The sequence below is a fragment of the Canis lupus genome, chromosome 18 (genome assembly GCF_011100685.1).
Source record: "Canis lupus familiaris isolate Mischka breed German Shepherd chromosome 18, alternate assembly UU_Cfam_GSD_1.0, whole genome shotgun sequence".
Taxonomy (NCBI): domain Eukaryota; kingdom Metazoa; phylum Chordata; class Mammalia; order Carnivora; family Canidae; genus Canis; species Canis lupus.
The window spans coordinates 34,399,058-34,425,551 of NC_049239.1; the positions used below are offsets into that span (position 1 = coordinate 34,399,058).

At 51.0% G+C, this 26,494-nt stretch overlaps 1 protein-coding gene and 2 long non-coding RNA genes across 3 annotated transcripts; 2 read left to right on the top strand and 1 right to left on the bottom strand.

Moving 5' to 3' along the window:
- Positions 1 to 4,801: 4,801 nt before the first annotated feature.
- On the bottom strand, positions 4,802 to 7,302 carry LOC111090950. The gene is made up of 2 exons (XR_005372946.1): positions 6,949 to 7,302; positions 4,802 to 5,084 (listed from the first exon to the last, which is right to left on the bottom strand). It is a non-coding gene; the product is annotated as an uncharacterized LOC111090950 (long non-coding RNA).
- A 349-nt stretch (positions 7,303 to 7,651) lies between these two features.
- On the top strand, positions 7,652 to 9,732 carry C18H11orf91 (chromosome 18 C11orf91 homolog). The gene is made up of 2 exons (XM_038563066.1): positions 7,652 to 8,210; positions 9,543 to 9,732. The coding sequence occupies exons 1-2, from the start codon at positions 7,727 to 7,729 to the stop codon at positions 9,626 to 9,628; spliced, it is 570 nt and encodes a 189-aa protein (XP_038418994.1). The 5' UTR covers positions 7,652 to 7,726; the 3' UTR covers positions 9,629 to 9,732.
- Positions 9,733 to 13,586: 3,854 nt separating this feature from the next.
- LOC119877239 lies at positions 13,587 to 16,534 on the top strand. The gene is made up of 3 exons (XR_005373397.1): positions 13,587 to 13,893; positions 15,462 to 15,541; positions 15,841 to 16,534. It is a non-coding gene; the product is annotated as an uncharacterized LOC119877239 (long non-coding RNA).
- Positions 16,535 to 26,494: the final 9,960 nt, after the last annotated feature.

Sequence of the window (26,494 nt, forward strand, 5' to 3'; positions counted from 1 at the left end):
ATGTCTCTGGATCCATTTTCTGACCCTCTCTGAACTCTGGCTTCCTGCACCTACCTCAAAGAATTGTGAGGCTTGCAGTGTCACGTTTGTGAAGTGTCTGGCAGGTAGGAAGTGGGCTTAATAGGAACTGGGTGTAGACAAATGGGACTGGCACTAAATGTTCAATCCTGGAGCGTAGTGATCACAACTTGAGCACTTAACCACGTGCCTGACACTATTCCCAGCGCTATATATGTACGAGTTCACTTGGTTTTCTCAGTAACCATGAAGAGTAATTCTTGTCTATACCCAAACCCATCAGAGTATTTACAGATTACGGTGCCCTGCCTGTCTCTACCCATGGGTTCAGTCAGGTCTCTCCACACCATGACTCCCTCTGTCCTTTTTAGGTACTTGAATCAGTTTGAGAAAATTTCTGTTCTTTGCAACCAAATATCCCTAACCAAGACATCTACTAGTGAAAAGGGTTAACTGACCGTTGCTGACTAAACCACCCTCCTCCCTGAGCCATAGGAAGCAGTTAAAAGAACACTAAAGATTGGGATGGAAATAATGTGTACATGATGTGAATAATAGAGCTTTTGACACTTTTTAAAAAATTTTTACTTACTCATGAGAGACACAGAGAGAGGCAGAGACACAGGCAGAGGGAGGAGCAGGCTCCCTGCAGGGAGGCCAATGTGGGACTTGATTCTAGGACCCTGGGATCACAATCTGAGCCAAAAGCAGATACTCAACCTCTGAGCCACCTAGGTGCCCTGGAGCTCTGACACTTTTAAAATCCCGTTACAACAGTCCTTTACTTAAATGCAACATGTTTGCAGCCTGGTCGTAAAGGGGCCTTTCCCATGCTTCTGGGCCTGACCAGCTGAGAGGCTTTGAGCAGACTGCATCACCCCCTTAAGCCTCTGTCATCACCGGCACCTATCCTAATGGACGTGTGACTTTCAGCCTCACAGCGTCTGCTCCCCCACCTTCTGCTAACAGGAGCACACTCACATTTTGGGAAATTCCTTCTATCCTTTAAATGCAGTTTTGATAAATAAATAAATAAATAAATAAATAAATAAATAAATAAATAAATAAAAATGCAGTTTTGGTGAAACTGTTAATAAAGGTAGCCTACCCTCCTCCAGCCAAAAGTTGGGCACGTCCACTCCTGGAATTTAAGTCTGGAGTGCAGTTCTGCAAGGACTGAAAAAAATGTTTTTGGTTGAAGGTATGTGAACTTCTCAGGAAGTAAGTAACAGACAACCTGACTTCGAGTGGCTTAACCAGACAGTCTGATTTTCTCGCATAAACGATCTGCAGGTCAGCAGCTGTTGGCATTCGTTTAGCTGCTCAACGATGCCTGGGCTGGCATATTTGCGATGGTCTTTCCCTCCTGATCACAAAGTGACTACAGAGGTTCCAGCATTGCATCCAAGGTCACAGCAGGAAGAGGAGAGGAAGGGAAAGCTTCAGTTGTTTCCAACACTCTTATTAGGAAAGTACAATGTTTCCCAGAAATCTCCCAGCCATCTTTTGGTCATACCTTCTGGCTGGCACTGTGTCTCGTGGCCATGCCTACCGGAAAGGGGGACTGGCAAAGCTAGAATTGAATTTTTCCAACCTCTGTAGGGGAAGGCAGCCAGGGTAAAAGGATAAGGAATGAGTCATTGAGAAAAGCCAGCCAAGAGCTAGCTACCCTCCTGCCCCAAGTGGCCAAACTGAACAGGCTATTGATTCCTCCCTGCTACCCAGCTCCTGAGATTGAGCTTTTCGCTCTTCCTAAACCTAATTCTGAAGCTTCCAAATCCATGAGCTGTCTCATAGCCCCCTGTGTAAATTCTCAGTGTCAGCTTCTGTTGGTTTTGCACAGAAAATTTCTTTTTTTTTATTTTAATTTTAATTTTTTATTTTTTTGCACAGAAAATTTCTGGCAGACCTACGCCATCGGTGTTGCTGTCAGGATGGCATGAGCACGCATAATAGTAGGTGGTCAATAGCGTTAGCTACAATTCCCTCACCCAAGGTTGCACAGCCAGTTGACGCTGGTTGCCCTTCCGAGCCCCTGCGTGCTCCATTCCACTAAATTGCCCCTCAAACTCCAGTTTATTAAACCATTTGCTTACTCTGCAAGTACTGAGGGGCACATCTACCCAGGGCAAAAGAATAAGGGCAGAACTGTATTTTCTAGAAACTTTTATAAATAGCAGGCGTTGTGAAGGCAAGTGGGAATGCCTGGGCCCCCAGGTCCATACCAACACAATGGTTAATTCAGATGAGTCATAAAGGGAAGGCTGTTCCCAGAATAGCTGGGCCCTTGAATTGTGGCACGGACATCTTCCAAGAAGAGCCAGGCCTCTGCCAGGAAGAGGACAGGGGGCCAGATGCCCAGCTGTGGGCCTGCTCTGAGGGCTGGGGGGGTCCGTTGGGGAGGCTGGAGGAGGCGACAGTGGGGCCTATCCCCTAAATGTGGAACGCCAGCTCTGATGCTAACCAGCCACAGGCCCGCAGGCGAGGCTCCTAACCTTACATGCCTCAGTTCCTCATCTGGGAAATTGGGATAATCACACCTACTGCGTGGGTCGTTAGGAAGATCAGTGGAGTTGAGATATCACGGTCCTCAGTAGGACAGCCAGGAAGTAGCCTCCTGGGCATAGGGCTTGCTGGATCATCTGGAGCAGGTTTGGTTTTCTAGAAGTGACATCCTCCCTTCCCCCCTCCAATTTCCTCATCAGCTCCCCAGGGTTTAATGGTGAACTAAGGAATCCATCTGTAACTGCCTAACCATCACAGCCGCACTTTACAGCACCCTCTGTGTGTCCCAGGTACTGCTTATGCGTATTTTCATCAAATGCACCCCCCAACCCTGTGACCTAAATATTGTCTTCATTTTATGGATCAGAAAATGGAAGTTCAGAGAGCTGACTCAATTTTCCCCATGTCACAGAGTCTTGGGTTCAAAAAACCATTGAGGCTACCAAAACCAAATACCATAGACTGGGTGCCCTGAACAACAAGCATTTCTTTCTCCCAGGCCTGGAGGCTGGAAAGTGCAAGATCAAGTCTCTAGCATGTTTGGTGTCATGAAAACTCACTTCCCGGTTCACAGACATCCGTCTTCTTGTGTCCTCACATGGAGGATGGGGCAAAGGAGATCTCTGGGGTCCCTCTTCTAAGGGCACTGATCCCATTCATGGGGGCTCCATCCTCATGCCCTAATCACCTCCCACAGACCCCCACCTTCCTCTTGGTTAGGGTATCAGCATAGACATTTTGGAGGACACAAACATTTACTCCATAAAGGACCCCCCAGTGGGATTCCCAGGGAAGCAGATCCAAAAGCTTCCTTGTCTCCAGCAGGCTACGGTGAGGGAACCAGGCACACAGTAACCCACGTAGGCCCAGCAGCTCCTGGCTGGAGGGGGCTTGGGCAGGGCAAATCCCAACCCCCCACCGCCATGTGACAGCCCCGGTGAGACAGTGGAAGTCAGAGTGTTGGGGGGACCCCCACCCCACTGTGTCATGTGTCTTAAGGGTGACAGTCCTGCCCTCCTTCTCCTGAGAGTAAGAGAGAGCAACTGCCCTGACAGATGAGTTTGGAGAAAGGACCAGGCCTGCCCTTGTCTGTAGCAGCAAAGGCCCGCTCCCTGCGGACCAGGCCCGTGGGCTGCCCGCTGGGCCTGTGCTGCCTGGGAGTGGGCCCGGTTGGAAGGTGCGCCGCGGGCAAGCCCACGCGGCCCCTGGCAGAGCTGCAGCAGCCAAGAGGGACCTCTGAGTGTCTGTCCAGGTGCTTCCAGGTGCAGGCAGGGGGCTCAGTGTTTGAGATTGAATCCCTCAAGCCCCAACAGGCGGGCACCTAATGAGGATTTGGGGTAGCGAGGCAGGTGTTCAAGAGCTTTCGGGCCCGGGAGGGAATGTTTGTTTCAAATGGATGCCTGCTGTCTTCTCATCACCAACCGGACTTTCCCAGACACTTGTTGGCCGAGCTAATTTGGAGGGTTTTGCGCTACCTGCTGTGGTTAGTACCGCGTACGAGCTTCACCTCCCTGGGATTTATCTCCGTGTTTGTTCCTTGCAGCGTTTTCCTGTGTGGTTATTAGAGGGAACGACCTTTCTTTTAACCTACGATTTGTAACTTCAGGATTGTTTTATAATTAACCCCCCGCAGGACAAAAATCTGATTACCTTGGAGTTAAGGTAAGTTAAAGGTCTGTAAGCTTTTTCACTTTGAATGGATATATACAAATAAAAATTAGGTTGCATATGAAAAACCTCATGCAAGGGCGCCTGGGTGGCTCAGGGGTGGAGCGGCTGCCTTCGGTCCAGGGCGTGATCCTGGGGTCCCAGGATCGAGTCCCGCATCGAGCTCCTCCCCCCGGGGAGCCTGCTTCTTCCTCTGCCTGTGTCTCTGCCTCTCTCTCCGTGTCTCTCATGAATAAATAAATTTAAAAACTAATAACACAAAATCCCTTTCCTAAGGATCTTCAACATATAACAATAAGAGTTAACATTACTGAGCACGTTCTATGGCCAGGCCCTTAGATGGTCTCATGTAACCTTGCCACTTTAATGAGGAAGTACCATTGTTATTCCCATCATATAGATTAAAAACAAACAAAGGAACAACCGAGGTTCAGAAAGGTTCCTCTGCACAGCCGAGTAAATAGGAGATCCAGGGGTTGGCCCCAGGTCTGAGTCCAAAACTCTGGTTCTTAGTACTACTGTGGTTCTATAGAGGTGGGAAAAAAATATTTTCCTCTACTCTCTTAGGTTCTGTTGCTGGGTCATGTGAATTAAACTGACAAACGACAGATTAACAGGAGAAAAGATTTATTATGCATGCACTCGGGGCCTCACAGAAAACATGAAAGCCCAAAGAAACATTTAAGCTTGAAAACTTATAAGCCATTTTAACACAGGGTGATACGTTGTGGACAAGGGATAACAAAGAAAAAGGGGGTTGGGCTTCCAGAAGTCATACATTGTGGGAAGGTAGATACATGGGGGAAACTCATTGAAGGTAAGGGTTGTGAGGGAAGATTTGTTCGTGCAGACTGGTCAGTGCCACCTCCAGTGAGAACTCTCACCTCTTCTTCCTGGAACGGGAGAGAGGGGAGGGGAGGAGGATGCCTTCACCAAGGGAAATGTATACCCTGCTTTGAGGCAGAAAGGGAGAGGACAAAAAAAAAAAATAAAAAATAAAAAAATAAATAAAAAAAAAAAAGAAAGGGAGAGGACAGGATTTCTCCTGTGTCTGCCATTTCTCAGTTGCCTTCAACTTCTGATTTTTATCCCAAAGTGACATATTTTGGGGTGCTATATTCTGGTCCCCTTCAGTTCCCCAAACACAGAATAACACACTGTTTTAGAAGTTCTCAAATGGGGGCCCCCAGGTGGTGCAGTAGGTTAAGTGTCCACCTCTTGGTTTTGGCTCAGGTCATAATCTCAGGGACATGAAATGGGGTTGTCAGTGTGGCCCGCCGCTCCTCGCACTTGGGCGTCTCTAACTTCACGAGCACTTCACGCACATCATTGTCTTCTGTTGGATCAACACAAACAACTGTATGAGGCAGCCTGGTTCTTTTTTTTTTTTTTTTATCTTACAGAAAACCGTCTTAGAAGTCAGGCAACTTCCCCAAAGATATCCAGCGTGGCCACCTGACTGTCCGCTGTTCTGCTATATATGTTACAGGACCTTTGTCCCCTGAGTACCCGCAGGTTTTGGTCACGCTGCTTCAAAGAAGAAGAGGTAGGCCCGGCCAAGAGTGGTGGCAGCAAAGCAAAGTTTACTGAGCAAGACTAGAGAGGGAAGGGGTCCCCCGAGTGAGTTTCTGAGTTTAGGGGTTCTTAGGAGCTCTTTTGCAGAACTGTGTTAAGCAGTCAGGGCGTGCTGAGTCCTGCCAGCCAGGGCTTTGGTCACGTATCTGTCTACCTATTAGGTTAATGTCTCTGTGCTGATGGTCTTTTTTTTCTGACATCTGGGGGCTTGTGTCTTAACTGCCCCTTCCCCATAATATTGACAAATGCTTTGTGGTTAATTATCCTATTTTAGGATGTTTTGCAGAAGCCATTTCTACAAGGCTGCAAAGCAAAATGCTAGTGTGGTCCTGCCTAAGCTGCAAAACAGGATGTCGGTGCTGTTTTATTTTAGCTGGCCTGGCTCCATATTTTCTTGGTGGGGATCCTGGCCCTGACTACCTAACTGTCCAACCAACACCTAACATACAGACACACATACATAACATGTACACACACACACAGCCCTGTGTGTGGCGTATGTAGAGAGCCATATATATGTGTGTAGCCCTTGCTAATGGAGCTGGTACTGACTCAGGCCTTGGCTGGCCAACACCCTCAACCCATCTTTGTCCATTCACACCACTATCATTAGGGAAAGGCTTTCAAGGAAATCTACTCCCCCTTCTCTTTGGCTAATACCGTCTACTCCTGTAAATGAGCTGGACAAGCCCCTTGACAGTATGTACAGGTCCCTCTTAAAGAAGGGTGACCTATTTGAGGTGGGTTTATTTAAGTGTTTCTCACTCTTTTTTTTTAAGATTTTATTTATTTATTCATGAGAGACACAGAGAGAGAGAGAGACAGAGACACAGGCAGAGGGAGAAGCAGGCTCCCAGCAGGGAGCCCCATGAGGGACTGGATCCCAGAACCCCGGGATCACGCCCTGAGCAGAAGGCAGATGCTCAACTGCTGAGCCACCCAGGTGTCCCTGGAGGGGGGTTTAGCAGGATTTCTTTTCAATGGTTTGTTTCCTGTTAGCTTCTAATAATGTGTCTGGAAAAGAACTAAAGTAAACTGCATTCCATTGAAGACATCCTACTTCAGATCTATTACAAACCCATATAAGGGTTCCCTTTTCCAGAACCTTACACAACACTGGAAAATTTGGCAGGAGCAGGGGTTGGCCCTAAAGGAGGATCCCAAGCAACCCTCTTCTCCTACCTCCGCCTCCCGCTGTAGAGGATGAAAACTCATTTTCCCAGAGACTTTGCAGCGAGGGGTGCTAAGGCGAGCCGGCCGGCTGTGCTGGGGGCAGGTGTCTATGATCTCCCTGAGAAAGGAGAGGAAGACTGGAAAATGCATCAATTCTCTTGCAGTTCTGGCCAACTCGTTGCTTCTTGTTTTTGTCTGAGGTTCCGCGGGGAGGGGAGGTGGGACGTGGGAGCTGGGGGCCAGGGGCGCGAGGCTTCTGGAAACGTAGGGGCAGGGGGAAGAACGGAGGGGCGCGACCCGGTCGGAGGCCGCGGGGCAGCGGGCTGGGGGAGCGGGGAAAGCAGGTGCCGTGCCAGGGCGGCTCCGGGCGCCGGGAGCTCCTGGTCCCCGCTGCCTGCCGAGCCCCTCCAGCCCCTGGGGCGCGGCCCGCCGTCAGGGGGCGGGGTACGCTCCGGGGTGGGGCCTGCCGCAGAACACTGCCTATTAGGGGCGGGGCCTGCCGCAGAACCCCGCCTGATTGGGGCGGGGCCGGCTGAAGGGGCGGGGCCTACCGCTGAACTCCGCCTGTTCGGGGCGGGGCCGGCTGAAGGGGCGGGGCCTGCCGCAGAACACCGCCTGTTCGGGGCGGGGCCGGCCGCAGCACCCCGCCTGATTGGGGCGGGGCCGGCCGGGGGCGGGGCCTCGCTCCGTCGGGGCGGGGCCTGTGGAACCTCGGAACCCGGGCGACTGGGGCCGAGGCGCGCGTCTCCGGGCGCGGGGTTCCTCCACGCAGCCTCCCATTCAAAAGATGCCGAAGGGGCGGCGCGGCAGCCAGAGCCCCACCATGAGCCAGCGGCCGGCCCCGCCCCTCTACTTCCCCTCCCTCTACGACCGCGGCATCTCCTCGTCCCCGCTCAGCGACTTCAACATCTGGAAGAAGCTCTTCGTGCCGCTGAAGGCGGGCGGGGCGGGGGCGGGGGCGGGGCGGCCCCTGCCCCAGGCGCCCCCGGTCCCGGCGCCCCCGCCGCCGCCCCCCGGCCTGGGGCCCCCCAGCGAGCGCCCCTGGCCCCCGCCCTGGCCCTCCGGCCTGGCCTCCATCCCCTACGAGCCTCTGCGCTTCTTCTACTCGCCGCCGCCGGGGCCCGAGGGGGCTGCCTCGCCCCTGGCTCCCGGGCCCACGGCCCCCCGGCTCGCCGCCGCCTCCCACCCCGAGGAGTTATGCGAGCTGGAGATCCGGATTAAGGAGCTGGAGCTGCTCACCATCACTGGCGACGGCTTCGACTCCCAGCGCTGTGCGTGGCCTCGCCCGAGCCCCCCTGCCCGCCCCGGCTCGCTCCCGGGCTCCACCCGGCTCCACGCCTCCTAACCCCCTCCCACGCAGTGTGGCCTCGGGCTCCGACTGCAGCCCCCAGGCTCCGGGATCCCACGTCGACCCGCCCCCCGCCCCGGCACCCGGTCACACCGCCCAGCGCCCCGACTCCCGCATCCTGGGTTTCCACCGACGCAGCCCCTCACCGCAGTCCGGATTTCAACAACACTTTTGGCCCAAACCCCACCCTCCGTCCGTCCTGAGCCCTTTGGGTAATGGGGACTCTGAGCCTCCAAACCTGGAAGTCCATCCACCGCAGCCCCCATCCTGCTCTCGGAGCCTCCTGCACCTTAACACACAGCCCCGCCCGCGCCCCCGTGGTGGCAATGCCACCATCTCCCACCACCCCTACCCCTACCCCTACCCCTAGAGACCCGAGCTTTAGTCTTCAACTGCGGTCCTGGACGGGTGGGGCGGGGGGGTGGTGGCGGGAAGCGAAGGAAGGTGGTTGGAGTGTCCGTAGGTAGAGGTGGGAACTGTGCAAGACCCAAAAAGCACAAGGACAGTTCACCGGGGCGCTTTGGGGCCCTCCACTTCCCAATGCTCGAAGGAAACACCCTGTGGACCCTGGCCCTGGCCCTGGCCCTGGGAGCCCTCTCACCAGGGTCCTGAACTCTGCCCTTTGGTCTTAGGTTTAAAGTCTTAGGGCTCTGGACCAGGGCAGACCAGGTGTGCTGATGTGGGCAGGATGCCTCCCGGTGGGAGGGTCAAGTTCAATCTGATTCTACTCCCATAAGGACTTAACACACTGTAGGATATTCAGAGGCCATAGGCTGTTCTGCAGACTGTGTCTTCCCATCACCTGTTCTGGCTAACACTTGCAGTATACCACTAGAGGAGGAAAGATTATTCTAGAAAGACCGTTCCCAGTATTGCAAAAAAACAAACAGGTTAAATTGCTCCCCTGCCACACAGGGAAGGGGTGTATGAAATAACCTAAATGTTTAGGTTAATGTGGCCGTGAGAATGGTCTCCTACACATCAGACACCCTGTAAGATCCTCTTCCCACCGCCATGGAAAGAATCCCTAGAAAACAGGCTTTTCTAAGTCCTGGATTTCTCTTGTACATATTCTCCACTTAAACATGTTTTGGCTGTTAAGGTGTTTTGTTTTTGTTTTTGTTTTTTCCTTCCTGCCCATGTTGGGTATTGGATTCATGCAGGGCACACAGAGTTGCTTCCCAGAAGCTTACGTTGGGAGGGTTAGAAAAGGCCTTCTCTTTACTACAGCTGTGTTTGTTTTGCTCTTCTGCAGATAAATTCTTGCAGGCACTGAAAGATGAAAAGTTACAAGGACTGAAGACGAGGCAGCCCGGAAAGAAGTCGGCCCCTCTCTCCTGAGGAGCTGCCCACCAGCGCCTGGGCAGCTGCCTCCTTAGGTGTTAGCGCATAGATAATGTGTCCCTTTGGTTGTCATTTCAAAGATCGTTATTTTCTGTTCTGTATTTAACTGCTGCTCTCATTGCTCCCAGCATGTACTCCACATTCAGGGCCCACTTGCATGGTGAATCTCATGCTGTCTCCTCCCTGTGCTGCTGCTGAGGGAGCTCCCGCAAGGTCTGGAAGCTGCTGCCCCTCTGGCGTTCAGGGTCTCCCTCCAGGGGCCGTAGGAGGGGATGCCCAGCACTGTCAAGTGGAAGGAATTGGGAAGGATCAAGGGCAGTATCTATTTGGTGGCTGTGCCCCTGCCCTTGGAGGACTGGAACAAATGGTTTATTTTCGAATAGCTTTAGTCCTGGGAAGTGATTTAATAGTTTTTGAGCCACAAAACTCTTTGACAATCTGATCAAAGCCATGGTCCTTCCTAGAAACTCACATATTTAAGAAATCCTGAGGGCTGATTATGTGCCTTCCTAGACACTTGGGATTGGGAGCGGGGGAGACACAGACAATAAATACTATAAATAAGTAAAACATAATGTGGTATCGTCGATGACCTGCTAAGGGGAAAACAAAAACAGTTGGGCAAGTTGCGCAACAGGGTCAGAGAGCAGCAGGGTGGCAGTTCAAATAAGATTTCTGGAAGAGGTAACATTTAAACAAGACGTGAAGGCAGTTGAGGGCGATAGCCATGTGGCACCCGGGGTGGGGCGGAACGTTCCAGGCACAGGGCCCAGTGCAGAGGCTGAAGGTGGGCGCTTACTGGGATGTTAGGGCCAGCAAGAGCCCTGGTGGCTGGAGCAGGAGTGAGGGGAGCCTGCTGGGGTGAGTGCAGAGGGTCCCTCTCGGTCCCCAACTTTGCAGCCGTGGTGAGGACTTGGGGTTTTACTCTGAGTGGAGTGTGGAGAGGTTAGAGGGTTTTCAGCCGGGTGACCACATCTGACCTGTGCTTCTGAGACTAAGGAAGGAGACAGGGAAAGCAGGTAGGGCGCTGTCATTATTAATAATCCGACTAAACGAGAAGCAATGGTGCAGGGCAGTGTGGCCCAGCCCGGGCCACCCTTTCACCCTCGCTGGGTCACAGGTGTCTACGGGCTGTGGGGTACCCACCACTGCCACCACCCTTGCTGCCAGGTGCTGTCTCTGTGGCCAGAAGGAGCAAGAGCTCAGCAACACAAGCCCATGAATAAAGGAGAAAGTAAGGAAACGGGAAACGGGTCTTCAACTGACTGTAACATTTGGTTGCGTAGCATCTGGAATCCTTTGTGCCCTCACTGTGCCTGCAGCCACTGCCCATCACAGCCACCGAATTTGTGACATTTGGGATTCCTGCCAAGGAGAACGAAAAGGAGTGACCAGTGACTCAGGGGTCTTAGAATCCAAGGGAAGGAGGTGTTGGGGGCGAGGGTGGTCAGCTCTGACCAGTAGCACCAGCAGGCCAAGCATGGTGAGCCCGAGATGCACCCTTGGGCTTGGCAACGAGGACTGAGCACTGGGGTGACCTGGCCAAGAGTAGTTTTGGTTGAGTGAGGGGTATAACACCCAACCGGAGTCGTGTTAAGAGAGAAGGGGGTGGAGGAGGAGACCATGGGTGTAGAAGACTCTTGAGGAGTTCAGCTGCCAAGTGGCAGAGAACTAGGGTCCCAACTGGCAGGAGGGGTGGCAAGGTCTTTAAGGGGGAAATGACTGCTTGCCTGTGGCTGGGTGGAGGGAGAAAAAGTGATGCTGTAGGAGATGCGGGGTCGCTGCATGGGGTCGTCGAGTGGACGGGAGACGTGGGACCCACTTACAGTGGAGGCATCACAGGGGGTCCCGACTGTGGTGTGAGCATGCGGATGGGGAAATGGGTGGCAGGAGCCCCGGGAAGTCACATGCACAAGGCCAGAAGTTTGTGGGGCAACCAGGACCTCGTGCTTGAGGACGCAGATGCGCATGCCTGCCAGGCCCAGCCGGAAGCTGTGGGGTGGTGCCCGGAGCCAGGTGGAGACTGGCCCGAGTGGCTGCCCAGCCAGGAGTGAACACACGTCAGAGAAAGCTCTCGGCTTCTAACCTTAGCAATGAACTCAAATATTTCCAGGACACAATTCGGACCAAATAAAACCAAGCCTCGACAGTCCTGTAGAGTTTGTACCCATAGGAGTCCTCTCACCCCAGGTAGGGGTTCCAGGCCTGTCTCCCCTCCCCACTGAAAAGGCAGATTCCCATATCTCCCCAGGCTGGTTGTGGTTGGAGAAGCTCCCTTGTTCATCCCGAAAACCTTAAAGCTGGCAAGGCCAGTGAGAGGGGCTAAAGAAGGTCAATGAGAGGGTGGGGGAAACCAAGGCACCACATCCAGTGGGGCCTGTTTCCCATTCCCTCCCTGGGCCCCGTGGCTCCCGCCTCCTGCCAACCTCTAGCCTCCTCCCGGCTCCTCTGGCTTGCTCGCAACGTTGGCCGCCTATTAAGTGCACACCGTGTGCAGGGCACAGAGGGAGACAACTGATAGGAACAATCTCATTTAATCCTCACCATCACCCTGTGAAATAGGCACCACTCTCGGCATGTTTTATAAATGGGGAAATGAGGCTCTTCCAGAACAAAATGGAATGGAGGAGGCTGTTCGCCAGAGAAAAGGGTGTTGGCAGATGCAAGTGATAGGATCCTGGTTGAGAGAAGAGCGCATGCCAGGAATAACAGATGCAGGCAGTGGGTGCTGCAGCCAGCCTGACTGGCTCGCCAGCGCCAGTTGTTAAAATTCAGGAATCCTGGAAGCCGGTTGTCAAATAGAGCCACTGTTAAAAACTAAACCGCGTCACCTTAAAATTAAACTGTATTTACGACTAAAGAAATACTCAAAATCCATCACTTCCTATTTTGCCACATTTTACAATGACTTGTGTTCTTGGGGTTCTATTGCACCACTCTACTTGGTGGAAATACTACAAAGTGGTGCACTAACGGACACCACTTCTTAAAAATGCCACGTTGGTATCTGATATTGGCCATCATGATAGTTTTTACATCCTGGGAACTGGTGAATGGACAAATCAGGTTTGTTCCGGGCCACCTCCACTCCTCCAGAGAGTTGTTAAACATTTAAGTAGCGCACCGCCAGGTAAGTGGGAAACAAAAATACCACTATGTTCATAAATGAGCCGAAGGAAAGGCTGCTTTGAAGCATTTGAAGTTGGGCCGAAAGTATAACTGAGGCTCCTTTCTTGTCCGGCCTGAGTTGGTCAAAGGCAAAAGAGCCGGATGGAGCCTGCCCGAGAAGGCAGCCTTTACCTTGAAATATATAGGTTTTCGTGGAGCACGTATGGACTGACTTTTAAGATTAGTAAGCCTGTGAGCTGGTAACATGGGGCCCAAGGAATGTTCTGGACCCCGGCCAACCAGATTTGTGACTTCTACTTTCAGGTGACTAGGGTATAGGGAGTGCAGAGGTAACAGCCTGCAGGTGGGGGATGGAGGCCCCTCCTCCCCAGTGGTAATTGTTTTGAGCAAGATGGAACATGAAACTTGGTTGAGCATGAGACTAGCTATTTACATCCCACCCCCTTCATCACAGATCTGTTAGTCCTGAGAGAAATAGAAAACTCAAATGAAACGGGAAAACTTTCTGTTTTGTGCAAGTAATTTGTGCCCCGACTCCAGGGCCAAGGAGTCAGGCAGGATCAGTGCCCGCAGGAACCCGGTTTCTCAGAACAGAACAGAGATCCAGTCACAGCTTTAAGGCTTTCGCCGAAGGTGAGCCCCGCGTGGGTGCCTCATGGCACACGGACTGGAACTTTCACGTGTCTTGATTCCACCTCTGACCAGATGTGTGACCTTGAGAAAGTCACCCAACCTCTCTGAGCCTGTTTCCTCATCTGTAAAGTGGAGACACTGTTCTCACAGGTTGGTTGGCTGGGTGGGTGGGTGGGGGGCAAGAAATAAGGTGACAGATGCAAAACCTCCCCAAGGGGGAGTCATTATTATTATTATTTTCTGGTGCATTTAGAACTCGGTTCTCACTGTTGGGCTAGGCGTGCAGGGAATGGAGGCGCCTGTGGGCTTGTGGGCCGAGGGAGGCCTGGCCTGCAGAGCAGGAGCAGCTTTGAGTTTGCAAGGCCAGAGGGCTCAGCCCTGCAAAAACAGGACAAGGAAGTGAGTGAGCCTGGCTGGGAGGCAGTTGGGGAGGGGAGGGGGGTGAGTTTTCTAGAAAGAGCTTCTCCCAGGCAGCAGCCCAAGGGCTGGGCCTCTAGCAGGTGAGCCCCCCCTCCCCCGCCCCCCAGGGAGGCCTGTGGTCACCACCCGCGCCTTCGCCTGTCCCCACCGGGGCAGCACCCACTCGGCCGCGCCCGCAGGAAAGGGGGCAGCGGGGAATCGGGAACAGGCACAGTGGGCGGGGAATCCACCCAAGCTGGGGTTTCTTTGGGGCTGGGGGGCGGGGCGGGGGACAGAGGGCCACTCCTGCCGGCTTGCTTAAACAACCGCGGCGCACAGGAGGGTTCTCTGGTTGCAGGCAATAGACACGATCAATCGATCGGTGGCAGCGAAAAGGTTCAAAGAAGGCATCCAGGCCTTTAGAGGGAAAGGAGTGAGGGCGCCGCCCAGGGCCAGCCTCGCCCCCCCTCCCCCCGCCGGGGGAGGAGGGGAAAGGGGGAGGGGGGAGAAGGGGAGGGGAGGAGGGGGGAGGAGGAAGACGGAGGGAGGAGGGAGAGGGAGGGAGGAGGAGGGGGAGGGAGGGAGAGGGAGGGAGGAGGAGGGGGAGGGAAGGAGGGGGAGGAGGGGGAGGAGGGAGGGAAGAGGGAGAGGGAGGGAGGGGGAGGGGGAGGGAAGGAGGGGGAGGAGGGGGAGGAGGGAGAGGGAGGGAAGAGGGAGAGGGAGGGAGGAGGGAGAGGGAGGGAAGAGGGAGAGGGAGGGAGGGGGAGGGGGAGGGAAGGAGGGGGAGGAGGGGGAGGAGGGAGAGGGAGGGAAGAGGGAGAGGGAGGGAGGGGGAGGGGGAGGGAAGGGGGGAGGAGGGGGAGGAGGGAGAGGGAGGGAAGAGGGAGAGGGAGGGAGGGGGAGGGGGAGGGAAGGAGGGGGAGGAGGGAGAGGGAAGGAGAGAGGAGGGGAGGAGGGAAGGGGAGAGGGAGGGGGAGGGGGGAGGCTGGCGAGCGCTAGGTCCCAAGCGGGCGCAGAGGCGAGACCAGGCCGCGGCCACGCAGGCGGGGGTGAGGCCGCGGGCCCAGGGGGAGCCGTGGGCGGGAGGAGGCCGGCTCCCCAGTCCCGCCGCGCGCACCGCCCCCGCCGGGGTCGCCCCTCCCGTGACGGGTCGGCCCGAGGGCGGCGCGCCCAGGGCCCAGGAAACCCCGCCCGGGGACTGAGCCGCGTGCAGCTCGCTCGCTCGTTCAGTCTGATGCAGCCAAGCCTCCTTTCGGCGAAGCAGGTGCCTCACTTCTCTGAGCCTCTTTTCTCGTCTGGAAAATGTGCACGACAGCCCCTCCCGCCCGGGGTTGTTGCAAACGAACCGAGAGAGTGCGTGCAAACCGCTCAGCTGGCCCGCGGCGCCGCCGGCCGCAGCGCAGGGTGTGCGCGGCACCTTCTGCGTCCCGGTTTCTGCTCAACACAAAACGCTCCCGTTTCTCTCACGGTGGGATCCACTAGGTGGCAGCCTGAACCTAGAAGTGGATGGAACAGATTGCACCCCCCTCCACCCCCCCACCCCTCCACCCCTCCACCCCTCCACCCCTCCACCCCTCCATACCCCCCTCCACCCCTCCACCCCCGCCCCATCCCTCTCTCGTCCTCACATCCAGAGCTGACATTTATCAACTTGTTCATTATTACCCAGGAGAAAATCCAGTTTGGAAACCCGGAGGGCAGAGGACACGTTGTGGCCGTTGCAGGCGATCATTGCAAAAATAAACACAGGTGCAGCCTGGGGCCCTTGCGGGAGGCTGCAGGTGGCTGCGGGAGAGCCACATTTTACTCCCAAAGGGGGGGAGTGGGGGGGTGGGGGGGAGGGTGGTGGTGGTGGAGGATCTCTTTTCAGAACCAGTTTCAAGGTGAAGAGTCTGGTTCACCTGAATAAAAGAAGCTGGACTGAACTCATCAATATTCATGGTCTGCTAGGGACGCTATACCAACATTTCACGGAGGGTGGCTGGGGGGACGGGGTGCTGGGGGAGGTGGGGGGTGTGCCCTAAACAGCTGACATTTACTTCTCACAGGTCTGGGGGCGGGGAAGTCCAGGAGCACCATGCCAGGCCAATTCCTGCTCTGGTGAGAGCTCCCTTCCAGGCTTGCCGCTGGCTGCCTTCTTGCTGCGTCCTCACAGGGCAGACAGAGCTCTGGTGTCTCCTCCTCTTAGAAGCACTTCAATCCCACCTTGAGGACCCCACTCTCATGACCTCATCTAAACCTAATTACCTCCCAAAGAGCCAGTCTCGGAAGACCAGCACACTGGGGATTAAGGCTTTGTCATATGGATTTGGGGTGGGGCATGGCACGCGTCACTTGCAGCACTATCTACACCGTATTCCTACTTATTCCTCTCTCCTATGTTACCCACCTGTTCCTATTATTCCTATTATATATATATATACCACCCAACCATTAGTGGATGACAATAGGCAGCTAGACAATAGTTCATGAGTAAGTACATATATCTATAGCTACTTACATATAAAGAAACATACGTAAATATATATAGATATTCATTATGGACTGTTGCCCATTTGCCTATTATCTGTTATTGTTGTTATCCGCGGATGGGTGGGTGGGCTACATCTATGTTGTCTAATAGAACTTTCTGCAGGGATAGAAATATTCCAAATCTGTGCTCTTTAATATGGAAGTCATTAGACAAATGTGGCTGTTGAGACTTGACACGTGGCTAATACAACTAAGGAAATGAATTGTAAATTTTATTGCGTTTTCATTATTATATTTCAGTTTAAAGAGCCACATGGGTTACTGGCTACTGTATTGGACAGTGCAGAGCTAGACCGAGGTGTATATACAGTTTCCTCTTTATTCAATTTTTTTTTTTAATTTTTTTTATTTATTTTATGATAGTCACAGAGAGAGAGAGAGAGGGGCAGAGACATAGGCAGAGGGAGAAGCAGGCTCCATGCACCGGGAGCCCGATGTGGGATTCGATCCCGGGTCTCCAGGATCGCGCCCTGAGCCAAAGGCAGGCGCCAAACCGCTGCGCCACCCAGGGATCCCTCCTCTTTATTCAATTGATTGGTTGTGTTGAGTTTGGAAAATCTGGGGTTTAAGACAGTCTCAGTTTTCAGAGTTAACCCATGTGGGAGTAGGTGAAAACGGTTGTCTCTTTATAAATGAGGAACCAAGGCTGAGAGCAGTGAGCCCAAGGTGACACGGTGGGTCAGCGGCTGAGCCTACCTGCCACCTCCATGTGGTGGTTCCTTCCTCTGTGTAAGCCTCCAGGAATCTAGGCTTCCTTCTTGTCCCTTCCAGAAGTGATTTGGGATGACTCACAGGACAATGAGGACAACCCCACTCGACCAAGGTATGGTGTGTGACCACATATTCGTGTGTGCCCACGCACCACGTATGTGTGTATGTGTGTGCATTCGCGCATGCAGGTGTGTGCATGAGCAGGCCTCCTGTAGAAGGAGGTCGTGTGACCCTCTGCGCAGGAAAGAGGATGGGGAGCAAACCTGAATTGTTCACCGCACCCTTCCCCATCCGTCCCAAAGAGACAGTGTATTTTAGGTGCATTTCGATGACTGGTGTAATTTTGTAGTCTATTTTAGGAACAGACCAAAGGTGCTCTGGCAGGGCCAATTCTAGCAATGGGAAAGGTTTCTTGGGGTCTGAGCACAAGAGAGGCCGATGGGGTTTCAAGACACCCTTAGAGTTTCTTCCAAGCGCTGCTATAATGCCACACCCACCAATCCCAACCATCCACCACCAGGTATGGAGGGCTTCCTCAGTGCCAGGTCCTGCACTCAGCACTCTACAGAGTCTTACTATTTCCAGCCCCAAGCCACGAGGCATGGCCTTCCCCGCCACTTAGGGAGGCACGGAGACACGTACAGCCAGGATATTGCCAAGCTGCTCCCAAGCCCAATCACTTAAACTTTCAGCTCATTTTTTGGTGGCTGGTTTCACACTCTTCTATTTTCTCTGTTCCCCTTCAGCCCACCTCAACCAGCTGCTATCAAGAACATTTGGGTGAGCCAATGTTGTAACTGCCAAAAGTCTGGTTCTAAAATAAGAATGGGCAAGGTTCCTCCCGATTCCGGCACCGGAGAGCCTCCCTTGGACACCATTGTGCCCGAGCAGTTACGTGGGTAGTCTCATTTTCCACTGGCTTACCGTATGGTTCTGGTAATGAGTTCCGGATCCTTCTTACAGAACTAACGGCCCTTGCTGCCAGACCTTTAAATACACCAAGTCCAGGCGTTTGGCAGGGAGTTGCTTGCTGGGACTAGGGTAGAATGCCTGGGGTGAGTTGAGTCTTTTGGTTGTTCTGAAGAATGACTTCTAGGAGTGGTGGCGCCATTAATCATAAGAACATGTGGAATCTGTGGGAGATTTCCAGCTTGGTCAGGTGGTGAAGGGCTTTTCCTTTCACAGCACTGCTCAATGCCTGGGTGTCCTGAGCTTGCCCTCTGTTCTGGGGACTTATGTGTGTCCTGGTTGTCTAGAGTGGGTGGCTGCAAGGGCCTGAGCATAGGGGTCACCACTTGGGGGTGATCAATGGATCAAGTGTTGACGCTGGCAAGAGAGTAAGTTCCCCAATGCTAGAATTTTCCAAGGAGGCAAATAAATGTCAATAATCCGTCATGCTCATAGGGTATCATGCAGGTGTAAACCAGGCAGTGTCTCCTTCCAGCTCTGCAGTCACTCATAGACTAGATCTTATCTTCTTTTCACAGATAAGGCTCAGAGAGGGGACATGACTTGTCCAAAGTAACTACAATGAGGTAAAGATGAGGTTCAAATCCAGGTCTGCATGATCGCAAATCCTAAAATGGGGATCCCTCTACCCATGTGATAACAATGAGCATGGAACAGATTCAGAGCTAGAGTAAAATCTTAAAAAAAAAAAAAAACAGTTTGGTGTCCTCTTACTCCATATATAATTTAAAATCAAGACAATTCTCCTACTTCCACCCCATGGTGACTACATTACTTTTTTTGCCCTATATATCCAATCATCTTTAACACTCAATCTCCCTCCCACCTCCTATTCATTCCCCTCTCCTCAAGAACCTGCCTTGCTGAGGCCCTAATTCTGCTTAACCTTTGACCAGAGAAGCACATAGGACATGAAGTGTATCCTGTGTTGATTGCAAGGTACAAAGCGGGATAACGTCCCCATTAAATTCTCTTCCAACTCAGAGTTTGGGATCCTGTAATTTCAAAAACAGCAAACTCCATCCTTTCATCACGTGGCAATTTCTAATTTTCCGAGGATTTGTAAATGCTTGTTGAAATCTTATCCTTATGGGGAATGGAGAGAGAAATATTAAGTACGAGAAAAGACAAGATGTGAGCACAAATATCCACTAACACCCTGGAAAGAAAACTACCAGTAAGACAACGTGCTTTATTTCATATGCAAATTTGCCAAGAAAAAAACCAAACACAATTGCAACTCAAAGAAGCTCGACAGACAAATGCAGCAAAGAAGTGGTATCATTGCAAAGCTCTACCTAGTTCACCTATTTGGGTTTGCTCCATAGAGCGCTACATTTCAGAGGCTGAACCAAAACCAAAACCCATTCATTAGCAATCCAGTGCATTCTGAGCGGCACTTGATTGACTGGAACAATGCAAAGTCAGGGTGTTCGGTGTACTGTGGTTTCCTTTGTAAAATATATGGCTCCTGAAGTTTTCACTTGGATTGCATAGCATAGTCCCCAAATTGGTTATTTCTTTTCTTACAGTTTGGGCTCCTGATTTCATTTGATGGTGACAGCTCTGAAATTTGGGTTCATAACACTTGGTGATTCTTGGAAGTTGGTGCTTTGCTCTCTGTCCCCATGGGGATGTTGTGGGCATCTTACTAACTGGTTAAAGGCCAGTGATAAGAAAGCTGTGTAGCATCCTTAGAAGGTACTAATGTCCTTTCTAATCCTAAAGGTTTCCAGAAAGAAGGGGTTTTGGTTTACATGTGGCTGCATTCGTTTTTTATCTCCCCTACCTCTTATGAGGTAGAAGATTCACTGAATGAATGGTGGTCCTTTGTATGGCTCAGTCTTCCTTGACTGTGAGCTCTGAGAGGGGCAGGCCCTGTGTCCCGCTCCTGCTGAATCCTCATCACTTAGCACGGAGTCTGGTGCATAGGTGGCACTCAGGAAATGTTTGCTCAGCCAATGAAGGACTGAATGGATGGCTGTGTGGAAGGTTCTATCAGTGCTTCCTGGATAGGTCCAGTTAAATAAAAGGTTAATGATCCACAGGATGAAACTGTGCCCATAATGCATGCCCTTGGCAGAGATACAGCCCAACAGCCCTTCGTAAACCCTCGTGTCTGCTCAGTTTTTGATTTCTGGTTCGATTTCTGGTCTTGGTCTTTGGTTCTTTTACCTGGACTCATTCTAAAGAATTGGTCCCCCGAGCACTGAAGGCTAGTTTGGGACCTACCAGTTTTGACGGCAAAGTCTTAAATTTTAAAAAAGCCAGCTTTTAGTTTCCAAAGCACCTGAATTTCAATATACGAAGCAATTTGTGCAATTTGGCAGTCCAGCCCTTTGTTTTCACAATCTTAAGACTTTCCAGGCCATTCCTCTTCATGCTACCAAACCTGACCTAGGAAATGGACTTCTCCAGGAGGATGCAACAGCTTTTGGCTTTGCCATCACGAATCCTCACAGAGTAGGATGAAGCATGAATAATTTAATCCAACATCTGGCTTACTTGTAGACCCTATGTCCCAAATCAGCTGTTTCCAAATGTCCCACAGGCAAGACATCTGGGTGGTCGCCTGATTTTTCATTAGGTTGTGTTCGCATCACTGGAGATACGGCCTCAAGGGGTGTGGCTTCCACAGGCCCTCTGGGTCTCCCAAAGGCCTTAGCTACCAGGACTGAGGAACTGGGTGATGGAATGGGTACCGGGGGCAAAAGCAAGCTCTCATATGTTCAGTGAAGGCCCTCTAGATCTAGAGCAAGCTCATAATAGCCTGTTTCACAGACCAGGTAACCTGAAGTGCTTTTATCTTCAAGCGTTTGCCAGAGCTCTTCAGTCTGGAGGAGGGGTTGGTGGTGAAACTGTGATGCTAATGAAACTTTATTTCAGTTCTAAGGAGTCATATGGCCTCTCCTTCAATAGGAGTTTGCCCATGTGCAAACGTGAACACTGAAATGTTGTTAAAATGAAGTGCCCCACTGTGCAAACCAGTAGTCGCTATACCCATACCTCCAAAAGGTCATAGAGAGACTCAGAGCAATTGTGTTTCCTGGGAACCATCTGTGTACATTTTACAGGTAATTGACCATTGACAACAGCCTCACTAATGTTCCCATTACTCAGTTCCACTCGCCTTCCTCGCTGCATTCTTTCTGGCTTCCAGTGGCCAGCAGAGCGCATGAGTTGGGTGCATGACAGTGACTTAGAGAAGTCTAGACATCATCCTTTGGAACAAGCTTGCTTTCCTTTTTCTGAGGGGACCCCAGCAAGGAAAGGCTAGGGATCGCCACGTGTCTTTTCCCAGCTCCCTGGCTCTGTGTCTGTCTGCCATTCCTGGGACTGAAGTAGGCACCACCACTTCCCTTCACTTGATCATTTCATTTGTCCTGAAGGATAAGAGCAGTCAAGATCCAGGAGGAAAGAAAAAGAAAATGGGCACACTGGTCCTACTCTGTGCAGTGGGTGAGCGTGGCAGAATTTTGTGGAGGTTCCAGATTTACTCCTCATCATTGCAGCAAGACAGTGGCTGTGGGGAGTGTTTTCTGTGCCTATGTGAGCCCTCTTTACAGAGGGGCAGAGAGGAGTAAAAGTTGCTCCTTGAGTGTCTAAGTACTTCTGAATACTTGCAGAGAGCTTCAGCAGACTCGGCCCCCGTGAGACACAACACGCTGTTACTGTCCAAGCCACCGGAATCTCAGTGGAGCCCCAGGAGCCCCAGGGTTGTGGCTTCCCATTAGTAGGGACTCCCCCGAAACATTCGGACTTGGTTTTCATTTGCCTATTTTTGTTATAGGAGACAGGCTTTCTTACCTATACTCTAAGTCTCCTTGGCCTCAAGGCTACTTCTTACTCAATATCTTGTTCTCTTAGACCTTTGCTTTGACTACAACCCATCATGGCCTCTGAGTCTTGACTGTTCAGTTTCAACCTCTCTTGCTAATAGACTCTGTGTCTTGGTATTTCCTACAGAGAGGATCCAGTTGGTCTAGCCCCGTGTGCTGAGTTACATTTTTTTGTGGCTGGTCAGCCTACGAATTTGTGGCTCCTGGGTCAGATGGATGTTCTGTCCAGTCAGCTTACATCAGAGGGCAGAGCATGGATATAACACATGAACAGGGCTGAACAGAAGGCGGACGCCGTGATTGCTGAGACTAGCAATGGCAGGGAAAGTGGGTAGGTGGTCTTGGAAGTTTGTGTCCCATACCCATGTCATCCTGGACCCTCTGGGAGCCACTGACCTGGATGGGACCTCTTTATGCTCTGAGGAGGGCCTGTGACCAGGCATTGGTTTATTCTGTTCCAAGAACATGGTCATGAATAGGCTGGAACTGCTTCTCTGGGGCCTGTGGATGGCCAGGGGAAGTTCTTCTTGGCTCATGAGCTCGTGCTTGAGGCTGGGACGGCTTCTGAGACCACAAGGGGTTCTGTGGTGCTTTGACAACTCGCAGTAGGTACTTCTGTGCAGTTGGGTTGTGAAGAGGATTCCATCTCCCCATAGGGAGGACGGAGAATGAGAAGCAGGCAGGTTTTGGGGATACGAAAGCCTTTGCTTTTTATTTTACAATAAGAAAATTCTAATAGCATATGAACGCTCTTTTCCTGGAGGCCACAGATGTAGGAATTAGAAAGCCAAGCATTACGTGTCAACAGCTACCGTCAGAGCTCCCATTCAGTACTTGTCTTTGCTAGTGAGTGGGGAGCCCCAGTCTGCGTGTTCCACCCAGAGTGATAGCACATGTATGCATGCTCATGTGGCCTCCAAAAAGTAAACAACAACAACAAAATATGGCTCCAGATGAGGCTGGCTTTTGTGGGCAGTTCCAATCTTAGGAATATCTTTTCTTTTTTAATTTATATTTTTAAAAATTTTATAGAATATGTGACATATTAGTTCAGTGGATGGAAGGAGCTAAAGTATTTCACTAGAAAAGACCAAATTATGAAGCTAATACTTTAGTAAGAATACCTACAAACATACTTTCAAAGCCGTTTCAGATACACACGCTCCTCACACTCACCAAGGGAGGTAGGAAGTGCAGATGTCGTTGTACTCCTTTCATAGATGAGGAGTCAGAGAATGGTTTCAAGTGAGTTGCCTAAGGCCTTGACTATTTATGCCATTTTCAAAATTTCCAGACCAGAGAATGATACTCTGGTTCTGTTTGGCACAAGCCTTCTCTCTGCATATGGGTGGAGGTGAATTTAGACATAAGGAAGAGATAAAGGAAATAAGGTGAGGTCACAGTTAATTTATATAAAATACACTGACAGTCTCCTTCCGTGATTTACAAAAATCTGGCCAAGGTCAGAGGATGAAAATAATCGATTTCTAGATTTCATTATAGAATGGCTTTCACAAAAGTATGGGTTTGACCCATGGAGATAAATTTTGCCCCATCACACATTTCCCTGCCTTTGAAACCGGCACAATCAGAGCAACCTAACATTGTCTGAAAGAATTTGTTTCTGGCACTGTGACTCCTATTTCCTAAATATTCCTTTCCAGAAGCCCCTTACATGTTCGCACTTACCACAGGCTAGGATTCTATTCTGTAACCATTCACCTTAAGAAATCAAGAGACCTTTCAATTCTCAGGACACTAACTTATTATATTTTGAAGAGCAGAACCACAATAATATCAATTTCACTTGAAATGAATTTTGTTTCAAAAGACTCTACAGAGAGGCTCATCAGTTTCCTCATCCATGCAAGTGTGTGGCCGTGAGCTACATTAATAGCACCTGAGCTAAGATCATGCGATTCAATTTATAAGAATTTATTGTGTGCTGAGCAAGATGTGGTGCTTCCTGGACCTTGGCCAGAAATTGTTCTTAGGCCCACAAGTTGTATCAGTAGTACTGGTGCTGGGACGGTACGTGGTTGGGGCAGGGCTGGCCTGTCCACCAGGGTTTCAAATGTATGCGTTCCCACCTGACGTACAAGTCAAGGATGACCTCTCCCTCTGCGGCAGGGTCCACAGGGATTGCTCACCTGCTGTGTGGTGTCCTAGAGTGCTGGTCAATTCCAGTCCCGAGGAGGTCCCTTCTTTTTGAAGGTTTTGCCCACTTACATTCCTCCTCTGGGTACTAGCCCCCAAGGAAGGCTCTTACTGGAAGGGTCAGTCCAGGGGGCATGCCTGTCTTACATGACTCCACCCCCTTGGTTACTGGATAGACACATGACCCAAGGGTGTCTCATCCATAGGTAGATAGGTAGATGAACTGGACCAATCAGACTCTTAAGATTTGGGCACAGAGATGGTAATGAGAGAGGGGGTGAGTACAGGAAAGAAAAGGTGGTGAGGCGTGGGTCCTGAGATGGATTTTCAGCTGCATATACAGTAATGAGAAAACAGAGAATGCTAGGAGGCCAGGGGAAGCAAGAGAACTGAGCAGATACACAGAGAGAAACAGAAGAAAGCCCATATGGAAAGAAGGTATGAGAGAAAGCAAGAGTGAGATGGCTGCAGCCCCTTCCCATATGGGAGCTGTGTTTAGTTTCTGTGAAATGGCCCTATAGTCTCTCCATCACCCCCCACACTTTGGAGCAAGTCTGAATAGGTTTCTCATCCTTGACAAAAAATCTTTGACTAGAACACCTTCAAGGCTGGACTAAATGAGAGAATTTAATTGCTAACACTTGGGCCCGAGTCAGTTATGCTCCAAGTTAAGTTACTATATTTCCCTAAGAGGCCCAAAGTGTCTTCTGGTGTGTGGTAGAAAAGGAACAGATTAAGTTTAAATTATGTTCTCAAACTTTAGAAATAGTATCTGTCATTTTATTCATTAGACATTGAGTGCCTGAGTAGAAAAAAGGTGCTTTAGATAGAGAAAAACAGCTTATGTATCTACAATCAACATTAAAATTTTTAATCCATTTCTTTAATTTCTGCCTGTTAGAGAAGTATTTCTTGAAGTCAGGTACTTAAATTCCTGTCTTCTTCCATCTATACTCTCATTAAAAAAAAAAAAAAATCACAAATCCAACTGCTTCCTATCCATTCTTCCATCAAGACTACTCAGAAATTACATGCCCTTCTGTCGAATTCTTCAACTGACAAATGCACAATATAACTTCCAGGACCAGAGAACTGCTTCTTACATCGTCCACCCTGTCTCAGTCAGCCCGGGCTGCCATAACAAAGTACCACAGACGGGGTGGCTTTTGAACAACAGAAATTTATTTCTCACACCTTGGGAGGCTGGAAGTCCAAGATCAGGGTGCCAGCAGGATCAGGGGCTGGTGAGAACCCTCTTCGGAGTTGCAAGACTTGACTTCTTACTGTATTGTCACGTGGCAAAAAAAGAGGGCAAGAGGGCTCTCTGGGATCCCTTTTATGAGGGCACCACTCCCATTCATGAGGCCTCCCCATCATGAGTTAATTACTCCCCGAGGCCCCACCTCCTAATACCATCATGGTATTAGGCTAGGATTTTTAACATTAAGTCCATAGCACACCCTGAAAGAGAGAACTTCCTGTTCTACAGGTAACCGCCGCCATCTCAGATGCCAGCTACCAGGGCACACAAGAGCCTTTTATGCTTCTGCACCACGGGGTTGCCTCCCCTGACGCAAAGCATAGAACCTGCTAGCTCATAATGACCAGCTGTCATGGCTTCCCTGCCTCCTCATGTGGGTCCATGGCACTGAGAGGAATACACCCCTGCAGTCCTGAACAGCAGTGGAGGATACCATTTCCTTGCTGGCGCTCTCTGGAAAAAGCCAACGTGCACTTCTTTTCAGGAATGCACAAAACTCACATCAAACCAAGTTCTGGAAAATGTTTATTATGCCACAAGTGCATCGTCCTCTATACACTGTATCTGAAGTCCTTTACACACCAAATCATCTTTTTTCGTCAAGAGAATGTAGGGCGTCTCTCATATGACCCTGGTCTACCTTTTAAACTTCCTAGCACAGTTCAAGAAAGGCGTCACAGACAAGCGTGCAGGCAGCATGGTGAAATGGAAAGCAAGTTGAATCATGAATCAGCAGGCTTGGGCTGGAATCCTTGAGCAGGCTGCTCCACTTCTCTGGACTTCTGAGTCCTTCTCCAAGACCGCCAAGGTCCTCTGTGGCTTCCTCAACTGTTGGAAGGGTCATGAGGAGTGTAGAGCCTCTGGGCTCTCATGGAACTCTATTTTCACTTCCGTGAAGTGCTTCTGCCCACCTGCCTTTGCTCAGAGGCAGCTGTCCAGGCATCTGTCCCCTCCATGAGGTCAGGGGGCTCTTCAGAGAAGGGACCGCCTCTTAGTCACAGAAAATCTAACAATGGCGGCTATCTCCTCAGTGGTGGAAAAAACATGAACAGATGGATTCCTTTTAAACTTAAGGTTTTCCTCCCATGTACTTTTCTTAAACCTGTGGTGCCTAGTTTACGGGAGTGTCTGATTTAGCACGCTATCTTTCTAGCCGTCTCAGTTGACTAACTCAATACTTCCTGGGGTTCTGCAAAGACCACAGTGATTTGTTTCTCCATCCTCTTAGGAAGC